The sequence below is a fragment of the Benincasa hispida genome, unplaced genomic scaffold (genome assembly GCF_027475165.1).
Source record: "Benincasa hispida cultivar pf3 unplaced genomic scaffold, pf3_genome.v1.1 HicScf675, whole genome shotgun sequence".
NCBI classification, from domain to species: Eukaryota; Viridiplantae; Streptophyta; class Magnoliopsida; order Cucurbitales; family Cucurbitaceae; genus Benincasa; species Benincasa hispida.
The window spans coordinates 103,564-124,110 of NW_028326795.1; the positions used below are offsets into that span (position 1 = coordinate 103,564).

General features: G+C 31.6%; 1 protein-coding gene and 1 pseudogene across 1 annotated transcript; both read right to left on the minus strand.

Moving 5' to 3' along the window:
• Positions 1-9,335: 9,335 nt before the first annotated feature.
• Positions 9,336-11,048, minus strand: LOC120069632 (S-adenosyl-methionine 4-1-methyl-2-pyrrolidinyl-3-oxobutanic acid methyltransferase-like). The gene is made up of 2 exons (XM_039021416.2): positions 10,818-11,048; positions 9,336-9,707 (listed from the first exon to the last, which is right to left on the minus strand). Exons 1-2 carry the CDS (start codon positions 11,031-11,033, stop codon positions 9,336-9,338), a joined length of 588 nt encoding a protein of 195 aa, XP_038877344.2. The 5' UTR covers positions 11,034-11,048.
• Positions 11,049-12,422: 1,374 nt separating this feature from the next.
• Positions 12,423-19,809, minus strand: LOC150030031 (S-adenosyl-methionine 4-1-methyl-2-pyrrolidinyl-3-oxobutanic acid methyltransferase pseudogene; annotated as a pseudogene).
• Between the last annotated feature and the right edge of the window lie 738 nt (positions 19,810-20,547).

A 20,547-nucleotide genomic window follows, 5' to 3' on the forward strand; every position in this document is an offset into this window, starting at 1 on the left:
ATGAGAGGGGGGCCCCTTATTCAAGACCCGAGATCAGCCCTTAATGGAACAACCTTTCTACTATCCCTAAAATTGGTAGGAGTGAATTCCATCTTGTAAATTCTATGTCCCCAACCATCTACCTGGTCTTATCCCTAAAATGGGAGGCATATTGAGCAGCGATGTTGGGCTTACCCTCACGTATGCAGATCAAGAGACAATCTCGAATAAACAGAAGTTCATAGACAGCTCAGGATTCAAATCAAGTTATCTAGGTCATCAAGAAGTGAAATTAATCTGTGTTAACAGTAAACGGTGTTAAAACATAACAGTGATTATTTTGTGGTCTGTCTTACAGAAGCTCATCATGTAGAACACCCTTGCTCACATGTTTCTATATGAACGAACTGATCACATTGTTCATGACACTTTACAACATTTGTAACAATCATAAAGTGGGTCATATTCAATAGTATCTCCAGAAATAGGTACCCAATCTAGTCCAAGTACTGTAGACGGTTTAGGCTATTTTACTCGAATTTGATCAAGTTTATGTCTCCACAAAAAGTCCAGTTATTCATGACAATATCCAAGGATTCGTAGTTTACTGAATTTAGAGTTATGAAACAATCAACAACACTTGTCTGAATAAACTTCATATATGTTTACTGTTTACAAAACTATGAATTTTAGGACATACAACCCAATAGAATTCTATCTGCATCCTCCCATCCATTGCCTCATATTATTACTATGAGATATGGGAAATGGATGTCAAGACTTCCTTTCTGAATGGTAATCTTAAGGAGACCATTTATATGGTGCAGCCCGAGGGACTCATAACCCAAGGTCAAGAGCAAAAGGTTTGCAAACTGAATCGGTCCATTTATGGGCTAAAACAGGTGTCTCGATCTTGGAACATAAGGTTTGATACTGCGATCAAATCTTACGGCTTTGACGAAAACGTTGATGAGCCTTGTGTCTATAAGAAAATCATCAACAGTTCAGTAGTTTTCCTAGTGTTATATGTAGACGATATCCTACTCGTTGGGAATGATGTAGGTTTACTGACTTCAGTTAAAAGCTGGCTAGCAACCCAATTCTAAATGAAAGATTTAGGAGAGGCTCAGTTTGTTCTTGGTATTCAGATCTTTCGGGATTGAAAGAACAAAATGCTAGCACTGTCTCAGACATCATACATTGACAAGATGTTGATCAAGTACTCAATGCAGAACTCCAAAAGGGGCTTACTGCCTTTTCGACATGGAGTTACATTATCTAAGGAACAGTGTCCTAAGACACCTCAAGAGATTGAGGAAATGAGATGGGTCCCCTATACATCTGTCGTTGGCAGTTTGATGTATGCAATATTATTTACTCGACCTGACATCTGCTATGCTGTTGGGATAGACAGTAGATATCAGGCTAATCTAGGACAGGGTCACTGGACTGCCGTCAAGAACATCCTCAAGTACCTTTAGAGAACGAGGGACTACATGCTCGTGTATAGATCTAAGGATTTGATCTTTACTAGATACACGAACTCTGATTTTCAAACTGATAAGGATTCTCAGAAATCTACTTCAGGATCAGTGTTCACTCTTAATCGAGGGGTTGTAGAATGGTGAAGCACTAAATAGGGGTGCCACTGACTCCATGATCGAGGTCGTGTATGTAGCAATTTGTGAAGCTAATAAGGAGGTCATTTGTCTCAGAAAGTTCCTGACTAATCTGGAAGTTGTTCCAGACATGTCTAGGCCCATCACCCTTTATCGTGATAATAGTGGTGTTGTGTCGAACTCCTCTAGGAGTCACAAGTGCGACAAACATATAGAGTGAAAGTATCACCTCATCTGCGAGATTGTGCATCAAGGGGATGTGATAGTCATGAAGATAGCTTTGGAGCACAAAGTTGTTAACTCGTTTACGAAGGCTCTCATGGCTACAGTCTTTTAGGGTCACCTACTGAACATGGGTCTATGGGACCGTTTGCGACTGGATTAGGGCAAGTGAGAGATTTTGTACTTGGCCTTAGTGCCCTAGTTTATTGTTTTGTACTTATATTTATCTTGTACACACACTCGCTTCAGGACAAGTGGGAGATTGTTGAGGTTGATGCCCTAAATCTCGTAGGGTCCTGTAGTTTGTAAACACGTGTATGAACAAACATTTGTAATATAGTAATATGAGATATTTTCTTCACTGTTGTCTATGAAATATGGGATATTTTAATTGCATTAACCACAAACCAATAAACTAAGATCCCTAGTTATCGTTGTAACTTAAGCATGTATATGGAGACATACAAGTGGATCATGCCTTAAGTGATAACCTAAATGGTCTGTAGTATATGGATAAATGAGGGAAACCTTATCTTGGAGACACTACGGATACGACCCGCTTTGTAGATTGCCCTGTCTATGAGGGCGGTCCTTTAATTTTCATAGGTGTGAGTGGCCAGATTGCCCATTTAAACCTACCACTTTGGGGATTCGTCTGATTGAGGAGCTAGAAACTCAGCTACACAAGATGGAATTCACTCCTTCCCGGAAGCAAAGACAAGTTGATAGATTGCTCCCTTAAGGGCTGATTCCGAGGCTTGAACAATGTGGCGCCACATACTTTCTCATGGACCAAGAAATGTTCAATCATATGATGTATTGTTCATTAGACGACAGTGGTACTTAAGGAGTTAGGTGTAATTATAGGGGCAAAATGGTAAATTGGTCCAACTGTACTTACGAGCAATCTATGAAGGGTTATCGTATTGTTGATTGGTTATATCCAATAGACCTAGAAATATATATGTAGTGCGAAGAGTGTAGCTGTCGGTCTTTAGTGGAGTGCCTCGCAGTTAACAAATGGTGGATATCGTGATTAAAGATTTTGGTCAGCTATTCACGTACCGTTGGAGCTTCAAGCTACAGGTCCATAAGATCCCCTTGGTAGCTCAATGGATTCAAGTTGAGAATCAGTTTTTGGATTAGTTTGAAGTGTTCAAATTAACAAGAGGGAATTTGATTATATATGATATAATTAAATTGGTTCAATTATATGCGATATAATTGATTTGATGTATTAGATACATTAATTGGAGGAATTGATATAAATATGATTTATATTAAATAAAGGAGAAAAGAACTATGGTTTAAATATTACATATGATGTGATATTAAAACTATAAGTTATAAATATAATATGATAAGTTAATTATTATAATTATTTATAATAAAAACAATTATGAGATAATTGTTTAGTTGGTTATTTCTTTTTTCCAATTAATCGTGCAAGTGTAAGGTTAATTTAAGTTTTTAATAACTGAAAAATCAAATGAAAAGATTTTTCCTTTTATGAATGATCGCTTCATTATTTGGTATTACTATTCGATCTCTCATGAGAGACTATATGATAGCCCTCACGATAGACTAAACGATCGAGCGAGAGATTGCTAGACAATTGCTCACGAGAGCGAGAGATTGCTAGACGATTGGTCACAAGAGCAAGAGATTGCTAGATGATCGATAACCATAGTCTATACAATAGACTAAACCTTTCTCCCACATACTCGATCATATAGCTCAATCGTATACTTCCTTCTTCCATCTACCAAATTCACACAGAGCCCACACCTCTTAGATTCTCACTCCGAGAATACAAGGTTGTCGAGTGGTAGTGTTGAGGGTTGTTGTTCGAGTATCAGTTAGAAATGCATTCCTTTTTCTTTGAGGTGGCTAGACGATTGCTCACAGAGTGAGAGATTGCTAGACGATTGCTCATGAGAGCAAGAGATTGACAAAAGAAGAGTTCTTCAAAGGTATGTCTCTCAATTTCTTTTGTTTTAGTAAGAAAGCATGCTGTAATTTTCTTTATAATGCATAACTATTCTTGTATGCTTGTGAATGCATTTATTCTTTCACAATGGACTTGGAAAGATCTTGCTTCTGCTCACTAATTCTCTTGAATAAGAGTTCCTTCAGTATAGTAGAGAATGAAGATTCTACCTAGGTATTGGATTTAGTGGCCACTAATCATGTTTGTTTTTCTTCTCAAGAAATTAGTTCCTGGAGGCAGCTTGAAGAATATGAGATTACTCTTTGGGTTGGATCAGGGGAGCGTATCTCAGCAAAAGCAATAGAAGTTGTTAAGTTAACTTTTGGAAATAGATATCTGTATTTAGAAAATGTTCTTTATGTACCTTTTTGTAAAATAAATTTGACATCAATTTCCTGTTTATTGGAAGATTTGTACAAAGTAAATTTTTGTCTTAATGAAGTGTTCATTACAAAAAGAGGTATACAAATCTGTTTTGCAAAATTAGAAAGTAACTTATATAAGTTAAAACCATCTAAAGTTGAAGCTGTATATAATACATAAATGTTTAAAACAGCTGAAACTCAAAGAAAAAGGAATGCATTTCTCAGAATACCTATCTTTAGCACTTTAGACTTGGCCACATTAATCTCAATATGAGTGAGAGACTGGCTAAAAGTGGACTTCTAAACAAGTTAGAAAATGTCTCTTTATCGTCGTAAGTCATATATCAAATGAAAAATGAAAAATGACAAAAAGTTCTTTTTCTGGGAAAGGTCTTCGAGCCAAAGAAACCTTAGAACTCGTGCATTCGAACCTCTGTGGATCGATGAGTGTTAAAGCACGAGGAGGCTATAAATATTTCATTAGCTTTATAGATGATTATTCAAGGTACAGTTACATTTACCTAATTTATTTTAAGTCTGAAGCTCTTGAAAAGTTCAAAGAATTTAAGACCGAGGTTAAGAACCGATTAGGTAAATCTATTAAGACACTTCAATCAAATCGAGGTAGGGAGTATTTGGAACTGAAATTCTAGGACTATATGATAGGACACGGGATTCAGTCACAACTCTCTACACTGGGAACGCCTCAGCAGAACGATGTATCTGAACAGAGAAACAGAACCTTGTTAGACATGGTTCGGTTCATGATGAATTATGCTCTGTTTCCTAACTCGTTCTTGGGCTATGCAGTTGAGACTGCAACTTACATTTTGAACAATATTCCCTCTAAGAGTGTTTCAGAAACACTTGAGTTATGGATAGGACATAAAGCTAGTTTACATCATTTCCGGATGTTGGTGCAAAATCCTAAGGAATTGGAACATCGTTCAAAATTATGTCTGTTTGTAGGTTACCCTAAAAGAACGAGAGGTGGTTCATTTTATGATCCTCGGGATGATTAGATAATTGTATCTACAAATGACACATTCCTAGAGGAAGATCACATTCCAGATCATAAATCCACAGTAAACTAGTATTGGAAGAGATTTCAAATAATTCTATTAACGAATCAACAAAAGTTGTTGATCAGCCTTGCTCATCAGCAAGAGTTGTAGATAGATCAAGGACGACTGGTCCATCACATCCTACTCAAGAGTTGAGAGAGCCTCAACATAGAGGGAGGGTTGTGAGACAACCTGATCGTTTTATGGGTTTAACTGAAACCGAAGTCAACATACCTGATGATGGCTTTGAGGATCCATTAACATATAAACAGACAATGGATGATGTTGATCGAGATCAGTGGATCAAAGTCATGGACTTTGAAATAGAGTCTATGTACTTTAATTCAGTTTAAGAACTTGTAGATAAACCTGATGAGGTAAGATCTATCGGTTGTAAGTGGATCTACAAGTGTAAAATATACCATATGGGGAAGGTACAGACCTATAAAGCCCGGTTAGTAGCAAAGGGTTATAACTAGGTTGAGGGAGTGGACTATGAAGAAACTTTTTCATCTGTTGCTATGATCAAATCAATCAGGATACATTTGTCCATTGCCACTTTTTATAATTATGAAATTTGGCAAATAGATGTCAAGACTGCCTTTCAAAATGTAGATTTTGAAGAGAGTACTTATATGGTCCAACCAGAAGGGTTCATTAAACAAGGTCGGGAGAAAAAGGTTTGCAAACTGGAGAGATATATTTATGGATTGAAACAGGCATCCAGATCCTGGAATATAACTTTTGATAGTGCAGAAAAATCTTATGGCTTTGAACAGAACGTTGATGAACCGTGTGTATACAAAAAGATCATCAACTTCATTATAGTATTTCTAGTTTTGTATGTAGATGATATCCTACTTATTGGAAATAATGTAAGATACCTAACTGACATTAAAAATTGGCTAGCAACCCAATTTCAAATGAAAGATCTGGGAGAGGCGCAGTATGTTCATGGGGTTCAAATAGTTTAAAATTGAAATATCAGAACACTAGCCATGTCTCAAACATCTTATATAGACAAGGTGTTGTCTAGGTTTAAGATGTAGGATTCCAAAAGAGGTCTTTTACCTTTTAGGAATGGAATACATTTGTAAAAGGAAAAATGTCCTAAGACACCTCAAGAAGTTAAGGATATGAGATGGGCTTCCTATGCATCAGTAGTCGGAAGTCTGATGTATGCAATGTTATGTACTCGTCCAGACATATGCTTTGCAGTAGGGATTGTCAGTAAGTATCAGTCCAATCCTGGTTATGAACATTAGACTGTTGTTCATAATGAGGACAATATTGCTAATCCGTTTACAAAGGTCCTCCTGGCTAAGATTTTCGAGGGTCATCTAAAGAGTTTAGGACTACGGGTAGAATAAATAGGGCAAGTGGGAGAAATTATGGATATGAGATGCCCTAGTTTATTGTATTTAGTTTTCTCTCACAACACTCAACTTTGTTGTAACCGATTAGGAGTTTTAGTCCAAGTGGAAGTTTGTTGGGTTGTATGTCCTAAAACTCGTAGTTTTGTAAACAGTAAATATATATGAAGTTTATCCAGACAGGTGTTTTTTATTGTTTAATAACTCTAAATCCAATAAACTATGAACCCTTGGCTATTGTCATGAATACTTGGACTTTATGTGGAGACATAAACTTGATCAAGTTCTAGTAAAATAGCCTAAATCGTCTATAGTACTTGGACTAGATTGGGTACATATTTCTGGAGATACTATTGAATATGACCTGCTTTATGATTGTTACAAATATTGTAAAGTATTAAAAACGATGTGATCAGTTCATTCATGTAGAGACATGTGAGCGAGGGTATTCTACATGATGAGATTGTATAATACAGACCACGAAATAATCATTGTTACGTATTAACACCGTTCACTATAAACACTGATTAATTTCACTTCTTGATGACCTAGATAACTTGATTTGAACCCTGAATTGTCTATGAACTCCTGTTTATTCGCGATTGTCCCTTGATCTACATAGGTAAGGGTAAGCTCAATATGCCTCCCATTTCAGGAATAAGACCAGGTAGATGGCTAGGGACATAGAATTTGCGAGAAGCAATTAACTCCTACTCATTTTAGGGATAGTAGAAAGGTTGTTCCCTTAAAGGCTGATCTTGAGTCTTGAACAAGGGTCCCCATCCTCTCGTTGGCCTGAGAGAGAATGTCAATTGTTCATTAGAGGGATAGTGGTACTTAAGGAGAAAAGATGTAACTCAGGGATATTTTGGTATTTGACCTAGCTAAAGTTACAAACAACCTGTGAAGGATCAAATTATTGATGACGGTTATATCAAATGGACACATAATATATCTACAGTGAGGGGAGTGCAACTACAAGCTATAGTGGACAGTCCTGTTACTTAACGAATGTTAATTATCTAGATTAAAGAGTTTGACCAGTTAGTCTCGGATCATTGGAGCCCATGATCTGTAGGTCCATCGGGCCTCCTTGCTAGCTCAATACGGACAAAATTGAAGAGGTGAAATAAGAATTTGAAATGTTCGGGTTTTAGAGAAAATTGTATTTTATATGAGATATAATTTACAATTAAATAATTAAATAAATAATTATTTGTTTATTTTTAGAGTATACTTGATCATTAGCATGAAAGTGTTTTCTAAAACTTGATTAATATGATTAATCAAAGCTAGGTGTCAAAGACAATTTAATATGAGATATCACATTTGTTTATTTTATTTAATTGAAATAGTTTTAATTAAATAATTTCTAAAATTCAAAAATTGTATTCCATTTTTTTAATAAAAAATAGTTAGTAGAAAATCTAACTATTGGATTTTTCCACTAACTAAGTGGACTTTGAAATGACATTTCCCAAGCTTGACATCTAGAGATTACATACTAGTAGAGTTTGAGGTGGAAGACATGCAAAATGAGATTTTGCATGTGTTTTCTCTATAAAAGGCTTTGTTTTTTAAATTTGCAAGACTAATGATTCCACAACTTTTGACCTAAACTCTTCCACCTCAACTCTCTCTTACTCTTCTTCTTTCTATAGTGAATTTCCCTTATTTTCACTAACAAAACGGTCACACAATCGTGTTCTTCAACCGAATAATAGCGGGATTTACCGTTGGTGGTGTCATTCGTGCACAGGAGAGGAAGTTTGCGGTGGAGTCTTCAAATGTTGTATTTTCTATCCCTTTTGCATGTTTATTCTTGTTTTTATTGCAATTAGAATGTTGTCGATTTCATCGCTTCCGCTATGTATGCGTTCTTTATGTTCCATCACAATCATCGAGGGTTTGATTTTTTGTCTGGTGAACTCGTGAGGGGTGGATTTAGCATTCGCGTTCAATTTGGGCGTGAGGGGTCAAAATTTTAGAGAATTAAAAATAATAAGGGAATAATTTCTATTTTCTCGATATTCTTGACATTTAAAACATGACAAAAAAACATAGATTAAACGTGACATTTTTAAAACATCAAGTAGAATATCAGCTTGAAAAATTTCCGAAAAACACCCAACCTCTGCATTTTTAAAAAAAATTCTTGACGTTTTTCTTTAAAATGACCTATTTCTTGACATTTTTACATAAAAATACCAAGTATTTAAAATTGCAAATATTAAGAAATGTGATTTTTTTTTTGTAGTGAGTTTTCAAAACTTGACTTTATTTTTTAAACAATGGTAAAAAATAGATGACAAAGCAAGAAATTTAGAGGTGAAATGAGTATTTATAGAGCTATTTTTTAGAAATTAAAAACCAAAAATCAAAGATCCATTTGTAGCCATTTTGTTTTTTATTTTGGTTTTGAATTTAAGTTATTTCCTTTCAAATTCTTACAATGAATTGTATCTTTCTTAATACAATAGTTGAATTTTTAGTCAAATTCTAGAAACAAAAATAAGTTTTTAAAAATACTTTTTTTTAAGTCTTCAAAATTAATTATATAACATTTGATAAAGAGTATATAACAAAACAAGAAATTTAGAGGTGGAAGAGTATCTATAAACTTAATTTACAAAAATTAAAAATCAAATAATAGTTATCAAACAAAGTTCAAATGATTAATTATCAAACGAGACTAATCACCAAAACTTTGGTCTCAATTTCCATCACTTTGGTTTAGTAAGGGAAACCGTGACATTGAAAAATTGAGTTCTCTCTTCGGCCATACGTTCTGCAATGATCTCTCTGTATCTGATGAACAATTCATCCATAACTTCTTCTCCAAAATGACTAATAAGAATTGGTTCAATCACTGCCCTCATGTACTTTGCCACATTGTATCCACTCCCCTTTGAACTTACATCTGATATTCCTTTGTTGAATTGATTATTATTGGAAACATTCCAATCCACTTGTGAAACTTTAATGCTATCAATCACAAAGGATCCTTCTTTTGCAACCTCAATCTTTATTTCTGTTGGTGAAGGCATATATTTGGTTATGTGGAAACTCTCCAATTTCTCCTTTTTTATCATTCCCTATCACACGATAAATTATTCCAAAGAAAAATCTAATTTTAGATAAATATTGAGTTTCATCTCAAAATCAATTTACAACGAGAGAAATAATTCATATATCATATAAAGATTATAAGGTCCCTCAAGATGTTTTCCTCGAGAGTTTTATTAGATGATATAATATTAAATTTGCCTTCACCCATCAGCTTAAGTTTTACGGTTAATCGGTGATTTAGAATTGCATTAGAATAGGTTGTTCTTATACAATATTATTTTCTTTCCAATTAATATCAATTTTCACATGTTGGGTCTTCTCCATATATAAATCCCACAAGTGAGGAGCGTTCATGTTAGATGATATAATATTAAATTTATTTTCACTCAACAGTTTAAGCTAGTATATGTTCCTCAAGATATATTTTTGTGGACCACTATATCTATATGTAAACATTATTATCTAGTACACTTCTCTCTCTTTTATGTATCGAAGAATACTATAGACACTTTGTTTAATTTCAATGGATGTGAAAACTTTGGATTTCCTTAATGAATTGTTGATTTGGGTTCAATTTTAGGTTATGTAGATCAAAATAAAAATAAAAATAAAAGCAATCATAGGAATATTAATAAAAAAAAAAAAAAAAAAAAAAAAAGCTCAATCTCCCGACGACAGTGATGGGAGTGGGCATATCTTCCGGCAAGGTACACAATCGTTGAGAGATTGAACGAGGACATCCATTTGGTCATTCAAACTCTTGACGACATTGAAATCATTGAGAGAGATGGGAGAACTACCAATGTGTCGTTGACCTTGTCGGGAGATATATACTCGTGATGGTGTATATACCTCGTAAACTCCCGAGGAGTAGGCGTTTTGCATCGGGAGTATGACTCCCAATGCCTATTTCCCAACTATTCTCTCGACGAGATCATGGACGTCGGGAAATGATCTCTCTACGTGTTTTCGACTATATCCAGACGATTTTGGATGTCAGGAAAAGACTATATTTTTGTAGTGGTTTTTGGGTCAATCGATAATATAAGAAGATTTTTTTTTTTTTGGACTAAATATTAATGTGGACTCTATTGAATTTGATACGATATTAAATAAACATAAGATTAGAGATTAACCTGGGCAACCAGGTCGTTAAGCGCTAGAGCCAAAAGCTCCCAAATGTAAGAACACTCTTTGCTGGCTGGGTTTTGGCTGCTCCTTCCCAGCAGTGTCAAAATCATACAACCGCCATCCACCAATTCTTCTGCACGACACTTGAGAAATAATGAAAAGTCCTTTTGGAATTGGTTGTAATAGGCCTTTAATACACTCTTTGGGCTTGCATCAGCCATGTAAATGTTTCTTTTATTCTCCTCCAAACCTTCAGGAACCTAACAACATTTTTATCCTTGCAAGTTAGGAAGTTCAAGAGTCAAATATATACACACACTTCTCAGAAAATTATGGTTTAAATCTTGCTTTTAAGTCTATCAACTTTCACAATGCTTATTTTATTTTAGTTCCTAAATTTTTAATATATTCATTTATGTCCTTAAACTTTCAATTTTTTCTATTTTCGTTTTGAACTTATAAAACATCTATTTTAGCTATCTAGATTTAATTCTTTTTTTAATAGCCATTCTGGTTATTCTTTTTATTTATTATTTTTTTTTTTTGAACAAATTAATGATATGTCTATGTATTAAAATGTTAATATGAGCATGATCAGAAGCCGTATAGCTAGCTTAGGGACAAGTATTTTGACAAGTGAATATTAAATTTAAAAAAAAAAATAGAAGCTAGAAAAAAATACACAAAAAAAAAAAATTGTTATTCTTTTTAAAGATGAATAATTAAAATAGGTATTTTAAAAATTTATGAATCCAAATTGAACAACAAAATTCAGAAACTAAGATGGTCTTATTCACACAAAATATTCTCTAGTGACCACCACTAAAGTTTCTCCTCTTACCAGTACCAAAAAGAGAAAAACGTACATGTTGTCCAATAAAAAGTTATCATGTGGCCAATATATTTTATTAAAATATTTTTTTTTATTCTTTGTGTGTAAAAGAAAGGAAAACTATGAGATTAATTAGGTACAACTTATTTAATAGTACGAGATTCTATCTTAAAACCAATTGACAATGTGAAAAGTAACCCATCTATCTTAGTAAGAGTGTGAAGTCTCTCGTGATTTTTTCGATGTAGAATTCTCAACATGCCCCTTCAAGATAGTGTCTCTTTTGGAATCACCCATTCTTGATCGGATCTCAATTTCTTTTATTGGATCGAATACCCATCTAGACTTTGTGGGGTATGATATCATGAGAAGATTTTAGGGAGAGATTGAAAGATTGAAAGATTGAAAGATTGAAAGATGGTGGTTGAAACCCGTATAACACATCCATCATCCTATTTCAATCTCTCGGTCTCTCTATCTTTCTCTAAAATCTTCACACAATCTAAGTTGCAGCTAATCATTGTTCAATAGAAAAACTAAACATAAGTATAATATGAATTTACACTTGTATGCATGTATTATAATACACAACTTCTCTCGATCTGCACACACGTCTGTTGATCCTTCCTAAAAATTTTAAAATTATTTAATTTATTTTTTTAATTAAAAAAAAAATCTCTTTTCTACCTCCCTGTCAACTTTTCTCTCTTGTAAAAAATATAATGGTGAGATCAACAAAAAGAATAAGTAATTAAGTCACTTAAATGTATTGATTACCTTAGATAAGCCAATGAAGACTATAGGAAGAATGAATAAAATGCACACTTTTTGTTGGGAAAAGACTCCCATAAAAAGAACCAGGCACCCCATTAAAGAGACAAGGCCCAACATAACCTCCAATCTCCAATTTCAAATTTTCAAGGAATTTAGGCAATGATTTGAAGATGGTATTGAAATCATTTCCAGGTAAGTCATTTAACAGTACTTGATGCTCAATTGGTTTCTTGTTGAGCTTCCCACGAACATTTTCCACTGCTTTAATGACTTGAGAAACTACCATCAAAGTGTTTGGTCCACAAGAACATCCCAAATCAGCTATGGTGAAAGTAGTCAGAAAACTGGAGCAATATAAGTTGTTTATGGCCTCCTCTACAATCGGCCTCATCATCGATATCACTTTCGACTGTTTCAAAAGAAAATTATTCAACGATCATAATATAACTTCCTCGAATAATTAATAACTTTTTTTTTCGTATGTCTAACCGTTTCAAATTGTCATTCATCGAATGCACAATAATTTACTCAAAAAGAAAAAAAAATTAAATTAAATTAAATTAAATTGAATCATAAGGACCTGAAGTAGGGAGTTGTTAGAATAGCTAAAATCTCCAACTCCTCCATTCATGTGAAGTACTTGAACTACTTCCATTCTTCTTTTTTTTTCTCTCTCTATTTTTTCCTCTCTCTATTTTTTCCTCTTAGTATCCTATATTATCCGAGGGATTTGTTGTGCTAATATTGAGGAGATGGATCTCACTTTATAGAGCCATTGGGATGCCCAAGTCAATACTAAGTACATTAAATTATTTATTCACCACTTGAACTTTAAAAAACTTCATTTTTATTTAGATACTTTTGATAAAAACAAATTAAAATACACTTGAAAAGTTGTTTTAAATGGTTCCCGAACATTCTAATTTCTTCTAAAATGACTTATTTTTTAAATTAAACACTTGAAAATATACTCTACACATACTCTTAGTTTACTCTATTTTATATTGTTTGTTTGTAATTTATTAGTTAAGATATCTCACCACCCATTGAAAAGTTATAGATTTGATTTCTCACACCCATGTTTTTGAAATTTAACTAACCTGAGACATATTCATATTGTTAAAGCATCTTCTGTTTGTCTAGAAGTGGTATGTTCATATCATCCACCACCCATCTTTTTGGTATGCATTCACACTTCACACGCAATATCAACGACGTCATACACAATAAGATATCTATGAAGTCATGTTATAATTTATCAATCTTTAATTTTTATAGTATTTATGCTTAAATTGGCATTTAGTTCTTTTTATTTAATTACTTTAGTTATAAACTTTTAACCAAGTTTTAGTTTTAAATTTTATTTTATAATTAAGTTGAAAATAATTTGTATTTTAATTAATTTGATGAAGTAGATCGAAAAACCCAAACAATTATCATACAAACTTACTCGGCTTGAGATGACCTAATACAAAATTATTCCATAATATGAAATGAGTTGTTAGAGAAATAGGACCCAATTATTGTAATAAAAGTTGACAATGTTAATTAAAGATGGTCTCCTTTTTAAAGTGATAGACACCCTTTTTTTAATGCTCAATAATGAAAGAATTTGATAAAGTAAAAACAATTTAGACTTCCATTGATAATGTATTACAATCTTTCGTTTGTGTTCATTTAAAATTATAGTTTAAAATCACTTGAATAAAATTGTTTTCTCCAAAAAATTTTCCAAAGTACCTAAAAAACATTATCAAATAATTTTTTCTAAATAAGTAGAGAAATATAAGAAGTTGAAAACCACTTATATTAATGAAAATCTCTTATTATCAACTCTATTAAAACACTTTTTTCAATTTTTTTAATAATTACATTTTAAAGTGTCTTATATACTTATAAAAATTAAGGGGTAGCAATTTTAAATCAAAATTTTTAGAATCAAAGTTGATTCATTTATGAAAATATGGAGGAGTTATTAATTTGAAATATTAATTTGTTATTAACAACCCAAGTTAATGGATTACCCAAACACAACAAACTTCGAATTCTTTTTCACTTTATTTAAGATTATGCATTATGCAATCCACAAATTTTCTTCGGTATGGCTATTGATTTTTGGTTTTTTTTTTTTTTAATATATATTTTTTAAGAAGCTGGTTTAGGGTAGGTACTGTATGACTTCAAATTTCTCTCTTCTAATCTGTAAAAAACAACATAAAAAAGGCATCACGTTGTGAAATTGTTTCTTTTTTTATTTTTTTAAAATAAAAAAAATCTCTATCATTAATGAAAATTGAACAATTTAAAATCTTTTTGAGGCCAACTTTGAATATACTTCAATTACGTAAGACATTGCACTTAATGTGTAAAAAAAAAAAAAAAAAAAAAAAAAAACTCTTAAATTAAGTGGTTAGCGAGATATGAATCTCTCCACTCTAAATTATTGTGAATCTAAAAAGAAAAGTTGAGTATGAACGAAGTATTTAACTATTCACTCAATAAGATTAATTATTTTAATGTTCACATACCTCATATGTTTTTTTCTTTTTCCTCAAATCTATTTATTTATTTATTTTAATATTATTCGTTTTTTTACAAAGATGTTGTAATTAAAATATGGGGAATCGAACATTGACTTCAAGGTCAATAGTACGAGCACTATATTAGTTGAGCTATGCTCATATTCACCTCAAATTTATTTTTATCGAACTATAAAAAAGATGGTGCCACATTCCGAACATTTTCTTTTACGTTACGTTTTTCTTTTTCGCATTTTATGTTTTTCTTCCTTTCTTTTGGGTTTTTTTCATTTAAGAAAATACATATTCATATGTCTTTATTCCAAAACAATCTTTTCTTAGTTTACTCGTTTTTAATTTATTGGCATTAAAAGGTCGCAGGTCTAAATCCTCTCACTCAAGTCTATGAAGTTTAACAACGATGTCTATTTCGTATATTTTTAAATAATTACGGAGTTTAGTAACCCTAGGTAAAAAATTAGGTTGATCTAACATAGAATATAATGTCAAACACGATGTCGAAAACAATATGTATGACAAGTGGACAAAATGAAAGCAAATAGAAAAATAACGACATAGAGATTTGTCACTCACATTGGTGCAAAAACACCTACGTTTGAGAGATAGTGGGCCGGGTCGAACGAAATTTCACTGTAAAGAGTTTAGCAATCAACAAAAGTATTTATCTGATAGGCTCTCTCTTCAGTGACTCACATATAATTTCCTCTTCAGTTTCAACTTAGGCTCCTTCTAAGTTTGAGCTCCCCTCAATTCTACAATAATACTTCTTCAAGTGTATGAGATCCCCTCAATACAACATACTTAAGCTCCCCTATGAGTAAGATCTCCTCACATTCATCATAGGCTCCCCCTAAATCAGTTTTCATCATCTTCAACATATTTAGGCTGCCCTCAAATACGATATTAAATCAAACTCATCTCGAGTTCTACAATGGCTATTGAACCAAAATTCTCAACGACAAATACAAAGATTTTTTAATAACAATCATGGAGGTTAAGGCTTAGACAAACTGTAACAACTCAAGTTGTATACAAACATTATAAGAAATTAGATAATGAATGTTAAATAAGGTTCAAGATTAAATCTAGATATTAGTAAATAAATTCTAAGTTTAAGCCACTAGGTTTAAAATTTGGCCTATAAATCTTATTGGTCATTAGATAAATAATAAACAAAATATTTATTTGAAAATTATGCAAATATCCAAGTACAAAAAATCTAGAAAATAAAATAATGACAATATAAGAACATTTTGAAGAAAATGAAAAATAATAATAATATGTAAAAGGTTTAAGATAATAATGATACATTTTTAGAAAAAGAGATAAATATAAAAGAAGATAAACATTAAAAAAAAAGAAAAAAAGAAAGAGATAAATATAAAAGTAGATAAACATTAAAAAAAAAAAAAGATAAATATAAAAAAAAGATAAACATAAAAAAATGAAGATAAATATAAAAGAATATATATATATATATATATATATATATATATATATATATATATATAAATAAGGAGAGGTCGGTTAAAACTTCCCTATAAATAGGGAAGTGGCGTACTTTGTTAACCAAAAAAAATCAAAGACATTTCAAGACCAAACCGTAAGGAATAATAAGGATTGCAGTCAAGGTAAGTAGTTTATTTCACCTTCTCTTTAAGTGTTTTATGGTAGTGTACCTTTGATATGTTGTTTTATTACGTTCTTATTGTTATGTTGCATTATATGTTTAAAACACGTTTCTCTACAAGGGACCCCATGCATTATGTTTGTTCACGATCATGTTAAGACCAAGTTTTAATTAGGTATAAGTTATGCTTCCAGGGCTGGCAGGCATGTATGGTTGCACTCCTCTAGGCCCAATCTTACGTTATGTTTATGGTAGGGGCTAGCAGGGTATGTATGATTGCACTCCTCTAGTCCAATCTTACGTTTATGCTAATGGTTAATGTTGGATGCGACTCTGGCCCTGCTTATTACATGACCCACTAATCATTAGATGGGTTAGTTTTCGCTTAAGTCCTCATCTTCCTACCAGGGCGGAAGAACTTACGTTGGAAGCATAACCGACAACCTCATGTGATTATAAGTTTATGTTTTGGGTCCCAATCATATGTTTTCATGACATGTTTCATGTGATTGTGCATTTGGTCACTACCTTAAGTGAGAACTACTTACTGGGTATATTATATACTCATCCTATTTTACAGACTTTGTAGGTAAGGACACAGAGTATGTGGTATGACTGGACGTCACTCAAGTGACCAACCATCAAACTCACTGTTTTGTTCATATAGGCATTTTATTTCACTACGCTAATGTTTAAGGATCCTGGTGTTTTGTAAAATAAACTTTTGTATAGTTTTGATACTTAATTCATAAAATTTTAGATGTGTTCTTTTGAAATTTTACCAAAATGCATCCCATGATAGAAAATCTAAGTATGCATGTCATAGCGGTCGGACCTTATTATGTAAGGATCTGGTCGTTACACAAACCCTAAGCTCAAAACTCTGAATACATACTTTTCTAATAAGGCGACTAACCCTGGAAATGAATAAGAGTACAATATAAATATAAATAAAGCTAGTTTTGAGAATATCTTTTTGGAATGAATAGATAATCTCTGTAGAAGAATAAGGAGGGTAGATACGGAAATTTGCAAATCATGCACATATATGAAAAAGATATTCTACAAATTTGTTGCCGAACATGTAAGAATGTTTATGACAATGTTTTGGACATGTTGCACAATATGTTACTTGAGTTTTCTCTATAATAAAATTAGCCAAACCAACACCGCAGTCTTGTGATAAAATCAGTTAACCACGTTGCAGTAATAATATAAGGATTTAGTTTTTTTTTAACCACATTGCAGTAATAATATAAGGATTTAGTTTTTTTTTTTTTTAATAAAATGAAAATGGAATATGTAACCAATACAACCCATATTCTTATAGTTAAAACATCTTCACTTCATCTGGAAGTGTGGAAAGTTCATTCATCCACCACCTGCCATTTGTGGGTTATGTATTCACACTTCAATGCAATATCAACACCATACACATTAAAATATCCATGAAGTCATTTTTTAATTTATGAATCTTTAGTTTTTTATATTTTTATGCTTAAATTGACATTTACTAATTGATTACTTACTTGAATATTAAATTTTTAACCAAGTTTGTATTGTCATGAAACAATAAAATTATCAATAGACAATGATGTGATTTTAAAATATAGTTTATTAATTAAGTTGAGATTAGTTTGTGTTTAAATTAATTTGCTGAAGTAGATCAACAAACCGAAATAATAATAGAAATTAAACTTAATCGCTTTAGATGACCTAATACATATAGACATTTATCCCATAATATGAAATGAGTTGTTATTAGAAATAACACCAAATTAAACTAAATTGACTATATTAAAGAAGGACTCCTTTTAAATTGACCCACCTTTCTTAAAATGCTCAATAATCAAATAGAATTTGATAATATGTTAATAAATTTGTGACTATCTCTTATACTATCTATCCATTCTATTTTAACATTTTTTTTCTTTATTTTTTTAATCTTTTTACATTTAAAAATGTTTTATAAATGTGAAGATAATGTATTTTCAGTTTTATAGCCAAATTCTCAAAATCTAAATTGTAAAATTTAAATACATACAACTATTAATTTGAAAATTTTAATTGATAACCTCCCAGAGTTTAAGTTAACAAAATTAATTTAAAATAATTGCAATAGTGAGTTCCAATTTCTCTCTCCTAATCTGTAAGGAAAAAAAAAAAAACAGAAAAGGCGTGGTGGCATACTTTTGATAAATGTTTTGGATCAATAAAACGTGTGAATTTAATTTTATATATGAAGTAGATCAACAAAACAAGTTTGTAGTGTTTCTTTTTTCCTTTTAAACATAAAACAATGTATGCATCAATAAAATTTAAACAATTTCGTTTTTCTAGGCAAAGTTGAATGTATTCAATTAATATAAGACATTACATACATAGATGGAGAGATAAAAGATTTGAATCTCTGTCTCTAAATTATTATACTCGAAAAAGAAGAATCGAAATTTCAATCAACTATTAACTATTCACTCGATAAGATTTAATTATTTGAATGGTCACATACCTCTCATGTTTTATTCCAACTTTACTTTATCAAATCATATAAAAGTCTTTCATCTAACACAATAAATATTTAATACTTTAAATATGTTTCCTTAACAAAATATGAATATCAAAATCTTTTTTTTATTTAGTTGTTTTTAAATATATAAAAATGAATCAAAATATTTATAAATATAGTAAAATATTACTATCTATAAATGATAGACTCTAATAGATATCTATCTATTAGAGTCTATTAATGTCTATCAATAATAGATTATGATATTTTGTTATATTTGAAAATATTTTTTTAACCATTTTGACATTTATATATTTTAATAAATTGAATTACAGTGAAGTTGGGGAATTTTTTTTTAAATAATGTTTTTTAATAAATAATGACAAAAATAGGATTGAAGGGAAAATATTCCCAAAAATAGGTTTTTTTAATCGTGTACCATGTACACGAGTCCCTGGCCACCTGGCACGCACAGTCTGCCATGGTAGTCATGCAGAGGAAATCTTAGACCCAATACAGATTACCCTAAGTTGTATACCCAGTACACGACTTCCTCGCCATTAAAATCGTTGTCCGCCCCTTCTTCCTCACCAAGACGTTCCGCCTTCCATTTCTCTGCCGATTTCACGGTCCCTCGCGATAACTTTGACCGTTTTCCTCCATTTTGGTTTCTACCTTCCAAAATCTTGTTGATTTTCCTCACCGAGTCCTCCATTTCACCGAGTCCTCAAATTTTCTTACCAAAATCTTCCAAAATTCTGATTTTGCTCGATTTTCCTCACCTCCATTTGTTCCTCACCAAAATCTACCTTTTTTGCTGTCGATTTTTGCTCGCTTCTGTTGTAAAATTCTTTCTCTAGTTGTTTTTCAATATATTTTAAACTTAGAAATATATGTATGTTTGGGCTGATCTTATATTTATGTGGTAAATCTTAGATCTGTATATATGTTTTTCAATAAAATTCTTTCTCTAGTTCTGTGATAAATCTTAGATCTTATATTTTTTTATTTGTTTGGGTTGATTTAAACTTAGAAATATATGGATTTGTTGGGTTGAATGGACGGATCTTATCTGTATTTGTTGGGTTGATCTTATATGTATATGTTTGTAGATCTTAAATCTTAGATCTTATATTTTTTTTATTTGTTTGGGCTGATTTAAACTTAGAAATATATGTATCTTAAATTTAGAAATATATGAATTTGTTGGGATGATCTTATATGTATATGTTTATAGATCTTAAATCTTAGATCTTATATTTTTTTTATTTGTTTGGGCTGATTTAAACTTAGAAATATATATATGTTAAACTTAAAATATATTAATTTGTTGGGTTGGTCTTATATGTATATGTTTGTAGATCTTAAATCTTAGATCTTATATATATATTTTTTTATTTGTTTGGGATGATTTAAATATATAGTTTATAAATCTTAGATTTTGGCTAATTTA

Coding starts and splice junctions, on each gene's coding strand:
- LOC120069632 (XM_039021416.2), bottom strand. CDS start 11,033: ATGGCTGATGCAAGCCCAAAGAGTGTATTAAAGGCCTATTACAACCAA. Junction 9,708..10,817: donor TTAACGACCTGGTTGCCCAG/GTTAATCTCTAA, acceptor ATCGTGTGATAG/GGAATGATAAAAAAGGAGAA.